Source organism: Chrysochloris asiatica, unplaced genomic scaffold (assembly GCF_000296735.1).
Source record: "Chrysochloris asiatica unplaced genomic scaffold, ChrAsi1.0 scaffold00030, whole genome shotgun sequence".
Classification (NCBI taxonomy): domain Eukaryota; kingdom Metazoa; phylum Chordata; class Mammalia; order Afrosoricida; family Chrysochloridae; genus Chrysochloris; species Chrysochloris asiatica.
Window position 1 is genome coordinate 2,900,868 of NW_006408548.1, and position 7,414 is coordinate 2,908,281.

A 7,414-nucleotide genomic window follows, 5' to 3' on the forward strand; every position below is an offset into this window, starting at 1 on the left:
TGGTTATTCCTTTCTCTCCCCCTCCAGTGTCTGTTTTATAATGTATTGCAAGGAAAACCAAGGTTCAAAAAATAGCCAAGCATCTTAACATTATTCCCCCCTTTCCCCATTCCATCCATGTCTCAGTCTCTGTATTCCAGAGCCCTGTTGTTCTAAAGCTGTGCTTACATCATTTTTTACCTCTGTCCCATTTAGCCCATTTATACCCGTCTATTTGTTCTCTCATCTGCTTTGTTCTTCGATTCCCCTCTCCCTTCTTGTATATTGCCCTCCTACCCAATACCCAAATTATCTTGTGTCTATTCCCTGCCCTGTACTCCACCTTCCCCTCCCACCCCTATCCCTGCCCCTACATCCTAACAACCCCCTAAGAGTCCACTTTAGTGGATTAGTATGGGTTCTTTTTCCTAGTCTTTTACATTAGTGGTCCTATGCAGTATTTTTATACCATACTTTTTAGTTTCTGTAGCATTATAGTTTTTTTAGAGCTGGTTGTGGTAAAAATTCCTCATTAAGCATTATTATTTTGAAAAATTTTTTTGCTATCTTTTATCCATTTTCCAAGACAAAACTCATAATCAGATTATCTTAGAGAAATGCACTACTCTAAAAAACTATGGAAACTAAGAGATTTAAATTGTTTTTCTTTGTAGAAAGGTATTACACAGACTAACAATAACAATCAAAAACCATTTGAAAAAACAGTCTATTTGACTTGATTTTTAAACTGTATTAATTAATGAAGTAATAAATCATTTCAAAATAGAAAAGAAAAAGAAAAAAACCCTACATAAATCTAGTTATCTCAGAATGAAAACAAAATAAAACAAAAACAAACAAGCCTAACAACATGGTTGAAGTTACATGTCAACTTGATTAGGACATGGTGCTCAATGATTTGGCAGACACCATGTAATCACCTGAGGTGAATAGCCAGCAGTTGGAAAAGAAGTTCCCGTGGGAGTGTGTGGCCTGCATCCAATATATAAATGGATGTTCTGATACAGCGCATTGTCTCTCTTAAACGGTACTGCCTTTATCTTATTGTCTATGTCTGAGCTCCGGTTCTTAGGATGTTGGATTTGCCAGTTCATGCAACTCAGTGAGCCAGCAGCATAACATCAGACTTACAGATTTTAGGTTAGCCAGGCTCTGCAAGTATGTGAGTCAGGAGAAGGTAGCCTCCACAACCATGTGAGTCATATCATAGAAATGACTCTCTATAAATATTTATATATATGCTTCACTGGTTTTGCACTAAATAACCAGGACTAACACAAATGCCATGGCAAACAAACCAACAAAACAAAACAAAAATTTGTGGGTGAAGTTATAGCTGTGGGTGAAGTTAAAGGTATAGCTTTAATTCTCTATCAGAAAAAAAATGAAGTCTAATATTTATGATCTAGGTTCCATATTGTACTATACAAAGAGTGAAACAAACTCAAAGTTGGTAGAAGGGAGGAAAAAAAAATAAAGATATACACAGAAATCAACAGATAACAAAGAGTCAATACAGTAAATAGTTTTTTCTTTAAAAGGATCAACCAAATTAATAAATCCCTAACTGGACTGCTCAGGAAAATAAAGGAATTATCAGTATCCAAAATAAAAATGAAGATATCACTATAGATCTCACAGATGTTAAGGTAATATAGGAATATTAAGAAGATTATGCTAATATACTTGACAATTTATACGAAAACGATAATTCCTTCATAAATACAATGATAAGCACCGGACAATTAAGCACGAGGTCAGCTGTTCAAACCCATCAGCTATTACTCAGAAATTCCTCGGTGACTATGAGTCTGAACTGATTTGACAGCACTTAACAACAACAACAACAACAACAACAACAGACTGGCCAAGATGAAACAGAAAATGTACAGAGTGCTCTAGCTACTGATGAGTCTGAATTCATTACTAAAAATTTTCCCAAAAACATAAGACCCTAGGACCATCAAGGAAGAAGAGCACAAGTGGAATGCGGGACCCTATCCAGGGAAGCAGCGACACCAGAGATGGAGGCAGATGGGCACATGGAGACAGGGAGCAGCTGAGGACTCTAGATTCATGGAATGAGGGACTGAGAACTGACAGCCAGGAGGCAGACTTGCAGAATGTGCTCTTTGGTGGTATAAATTATTATATATGCCTGAGTGTTAGAAAAAAAAAAAAAAGAGCTAAAATGAATATAGAGAAATACTGTTAACTGGTGGTACATGGAAGGGATTATCATCATTAAAATACACAAAGTATATAATTTGTTGAATGTAAAACTGATGAACTCTGTAAACTTTCCCTCAATTCACAATAAAAAATGTAAAAAAAAACAATTTTCCCACAAAGAATGGTTTTTCCTATGAATGGTTTCAATGAGGAATTCTATCAAACATCTGAGGAGGATATACTTATACTACACAAAGCTCTTTTAGGAAATCTAGGAGGAAATACTCCCCAACTCACTGATATGGTCAGTTCAAATCTAAAAGCACAATCTGACAAAAACTTAGAAGTATGAATCAATATTCCTCGTAAACACATAAGCAATATTCCACCTAAGTATTAATAAGTTTAGCAATTTATAAAGAAGACAATACATTCTGACCAAGTAGGGTTTATCACAAGATTGCATGGTTGGTTTAACATTTGACATTCAAACCATCTAATGCAAGATATTGACAGAATAAAGGAGAAAAAGCCCAACTTGGCTCTATTCAGTAGAGGCAATGCTAATTGTGCTTAGGTAATACTCACTTTAAGTTTTCTAATTCCTGCTTTCTCAATGGAGAAGAAGGTGGAGCTGGAATACATTTATCTCCATCATGGCTTTTACTGCTGGAATAAATAACAGACTCTTAGTTATAAAGATAAATACATACAAAAGTAAATGTACAATTTTATCTCCTTATATATTGGTAGCATAGTGGGTCATGAGTTAGGCTGCTAAATGCAGCAAGGTCAGCAGTTCAAATCTACCAGCCACTGCCTGGGACAATGATGTGGCTTTCTGCTGTTGTAAAGATTTATAGCCTTGGAAACCCATATAGGGTCTCTATGAGTTGAAACCGACTCCATAGCACCCAACTACCACTACCACCACCATATCTGCTCCCACGTAATTTGTAATGACAAAAGTGTACAAGAGTCAAAATAATGAAAATATTCAATATCTTCGTATTACTAGCATGTAAAAACTCTACTGTATGTTGGCTTCTTTTACCCAGTAATTAAATTTGCTTATAAAAGAATATCTTAATTATTTGAAGGAGACCGCCCTGTATTTTAAAATATTTCTCCTTCTTATTTTATCACTTATAGCAAAAACATTAACTTTGTGATCACAATTTTGTTCTGCATTTTCTACAGTAAATGTGTATTTCTTTTGTAATCAATATTTAAGATTTAATTTGAAGGTGTCACATGTAAAAAAGTAGAATTTCCAATCTATAGACTGTTTATTTTGTTACTTAGTAAACTTTCCTATGTTCTACAGAATGGCATCATTTAAAAATTGCATTAGAAAGTTCAAAACAAATATCTCAATCAATGGTATGTTAGGAGAAAAGGCAAAGAATAATGAGAAATTTCAGGATTTATTTCAATATTTATAAAAAACTATCTTCTTTGACAGCAACAAGAAAAAGTACTTGCTGTTGAGCAGATTATAAGTCAAGGCAACCCTATCTGTGTCAGAGCAGAACTGTTCTCCACAGGATTTTCAATGGCTGATTTCAGAAGCAGATCACCAGGTTTTTCTTCTGAGTTCTGAGGCATCTTGGGGTACATCTGAATCTCTAACATGTTCAGGACTCCACTAACAATACAACTCCTTGTAAATACTACTCTTCCCCACAAACCCCATTATTTTCCACTTTTATCCTTAAAAGTTTTTTCCTCATTTAGCCTTCATTAATTTTTGTCTTCCTGAAATACTTAAGGACTTTCTTCTCATCAAAGCAGAGAATTTTTTTGAAATTCTGGCTGAAGCTTTTAAAACTAACTAAAGGACAAATTAAGTTTGATAGCTAATTCCTAAAAGGATTTTAATAAGGGAGGTCAAAAGGATTAGAATACCTGCAAGTTTCATTACTGTCACTGTTTTCTGAGTTCCCGCCTAATTGATTACTATTTTTAGACCCATTTTCCTGCTTTGGGTCTTGCTGTTCTTCAGGTAACAGCAACAAGGCATTTCTGAGACATATGGCTGCAAACTCCATACTGGCTACAGGAATGGCTGAAGACTGCCCATCACTTAAAAGAACAAGGAAAAAAAATTAAATTAGCCAAGTATAATGATATAACAATATGGCTTTTCTATTATCAAAAATAAAAGCCATATAATTATAAATAAAAATTTCCCTTTGACAGGTAAAAATTTTAATACAAACAGTTTAAAGGAGATTTCTAAAGAACCCTAATCCTAAATACAATTTAACAGTCTCTGAATGTTATAATGGATTGAAAATAAACAAATTATATATATTGTGCCTACAGGAACAGGATAAATGACAGGGGACAACTTGAAGTATATCTGCAGTGTCAACGTTAGTGTAAAAGGAACTGGTGTTAAGTGTCATCGAGTTGTTCTGATTCACAGTGACTCTGTATAGGGTTTCTAAGGAGCAGCTGGTGGGTTTGAACCACCAACTTAGCGGTGAGCAGTCCAGTGCTTATCCTAGCACCACGCCAGGACTCTAAAAAGTAACTGCAGACAAGGAAGACTAATGAGAGTCACACAGGTATGATAAGAAAGGGGAGAAAACACATTTTCACAGTTGATTCTTATTTTCAAAAAAAGCTTTTTTAAGTTCTGTAACAGCAATATTATCTTTTCTCATTATTTCACTGACTTTTTATATTACTTTCTATTGGCTTAATATATCAATCTGAGCAGGAAAAAAAATTCGGTTTTGAAAAGTATTAACAACTTTGAAATTGTAGGAAAACTATGCCTTATTTTATTAGTCTTACATTATTGTTAAGCAAATTAAAAGCAAAATATCTGTCAGATACTATTGAACTGTGGAAAAATGTAAATGACAGAGGCCAATTGTTTTTCTTGAAAAAGAAAAAAAAAAAAAAAAAGCAGTGAATTTTTTGTACTGTCCTACTTGAAAACCAACAACAACTCAAATTGGACAAAGATGTTCATAGTAAAGTTGTTCATCTGAACAATGCACACATTGACAACTTTGGTAATATTCTGGTTGGTTTATCTATAAGTACCTTTCCCCCATAATTACTTTAATACATTTTCATTCCTAGGGATTATGAGAAAATACCTAAATGAAAAGTTTTAATGATAATGAAAAGTATATTAAATATTAAAAAGAAACACCAAGATGCCCTCTTCTGGACATTTTGAATAATGGCACGGAATACACTAAACAATGCACAAAAAAACAAGTCACATGCCAGACAGCACTCACTAATAAACCTATATGTTCGGATCTATTTGCTGAAGTAGCAATAAAACCTAGTTATCAAATAGTACTCTCATGACATGACATACCCAAGTATATGAAGATCAACAAGGATTATTTAAAATAGGATTAAACATATACATAACTTCTCTCAGCAAAATACTTACTTATATACGGTATTCTGTATGGACTGTGAAACCAGAACTATTTTACGATGATAGCCTTGGCCAACAATAGACTGTACAATTCCTTTTTTGCTTGGAAGACCTTTAGTTTCTTGTTCAGAAGTCTACAAATTACAAATAATCTCCAGTAAATTTAAGGGAACTGCAAGATGGGGTATAAAAAAGGATGGATGATTTTTTTCAAACTTACTCTAAATTTAACAAAGTTCTTAAGATCTATTAACAAGAAGGAAATATGAGGGGCTTCAAAAAATTCTATTATTTAATTCCATTTGTCCATGAACTTTTTTGAAGCCCCCTTGTACGTTTGGCATCTAGAGAAATGAGACTTAAGACAATTTTAAGGGAAAAAACCAATATAATAATTACTCAAACCTTTATTTAGAGCATTTTACACTTCCAGGCCCCCTGATGTACACTATAAACCTTTGAAATCTGAGTAAGGAAAATAAGAGAGCCACAAACACACAGTGTAAAAGAAAAGGAAAATTGCTCCTCTTCCTAAAACAGTTTCTTCTTCTAATTGAAAGCATTAGTTAAATTGTAGATAATATAAGCTCTAACAAGCTATATGTGACAAGAACTACACAAACATAGGTCTTGCCACTTGGAAATTTAGAATGTGGCGCTTTGGGTTAATGCGCCAGACTACAAAGCCGTTTGAATGCAAGGTCAGAGGTTTAAACTCAACAGCAGTTCCTTGGAAACCCTATGCAGGTTTGTTAGGGTTGGAATCGACTTGATTGCATTCAACAACAACAATCATTGAAAGTAGTGAGCGCGCGCGCGCACACACACACGAAGAAAAGTAAAAAATATCAAAATGTGACATTATTTACTGACATATCCTTTATTTACGTCTGCACCTTCTAAGGGTGATGTGTTTCCATCTCTCCAACCATTCGGTAAGAATTTTTTTGCCCTTTGACCTACAGGATATCAAAATAATAGTTTTGACATCCTCCAGGGACTCAAATCCACTGGACCGCACTTCACAACAATAACAGGGACTAAAATAGATTTTATTTTCAACATTCTATCAAATTTTTTTTAAAAGTTTTTATTTTGGATTGAGTGAAAGTTTACAGGGCAGATCATCAGTTTTACATTCAACAAATAATACACCTTGTTTCATTACAATCATCATAATCCCCTCCATGTACCTCAGTTAACAGTATTTCTCTGTATCCACGTTAGCTTTTTTTATTTTTAACTTTTTAGTACCTTTATTTTTATTTAAAGGTTTTTACTGTGAATTGAGTGAAAGTTTACAGGGCAGATCATCAGTTTTACACTCAACAAAATATTACACCTTGTTTCATTACAATGATTATAATCCCCTCCACGAACCATCAGTTAACAGTATTTCTCTCTATTCACTTTAGCTTTTTTTAAAAAAAACCAAAAACCACTTAGGCATATATAAATAATTTACACCTCCACAGGGCACATTCTGCATGTCTGTCTCCTGGCCACCAGCTCTCAGTCCTTCTATTCCCATGAATCTAGAGTCCTCAGCCACTCCCCCTCTCCATGTCATGATCTCTGCCTCCATCTCTGGCCTCACTACTTCTCTAGATAGGGTTCCGCATTCTGCTTGTGCTCTTCTCCGTTAATGGTCCTAGGGTCCTCTGTTTCTGGACTGTAAGATTAACCACTCCCGTTTTTGTTACTTTTAACTTCAACTTTTGCAATTGTGACAGTCACAGTTTGTCATGATAACAATTATTCACTATTGAATCATAAGAATCTTATCCCCATTTCTTTTTGCCAGACCCATCTAGACAAGATGAAAACTAT

The 7,414-nt window shown here is 34.5% G+C and overlaps 1 protein-coding gene across 1 annotated transcript in view; it reads right to left on the bottom strand.

Moving 5' to 3' along the window:
• Window positions 1–7,414, bottom strand: part of CNOT10 (CCR4-NOT transcription complex, subunit 10) — a 121,902-nt gene that overhangs the window by 53,881 nt on the left and 60,607 nt on the right. The window contains exons 10-12 of the mRNA XM_006859171.1: window positions 5,597–5,718; window positions 4,081–4,257; window positions 2,761–2,841 (exon numbers count right to left, since the gene is read on the bottom strand). Of these exons, the coding sequence (XP_006859233.1) occupies window positions 2,761–2,841; window positions 4,081–4,257; window positions 5,597–5,718 (380 nt within the window). The remainder of the gene's footprint in view (window positions 1–2,760; window positions 2,842–4,080; window positions 4,258–5,596; window positions 5,719–7,414) is intronic.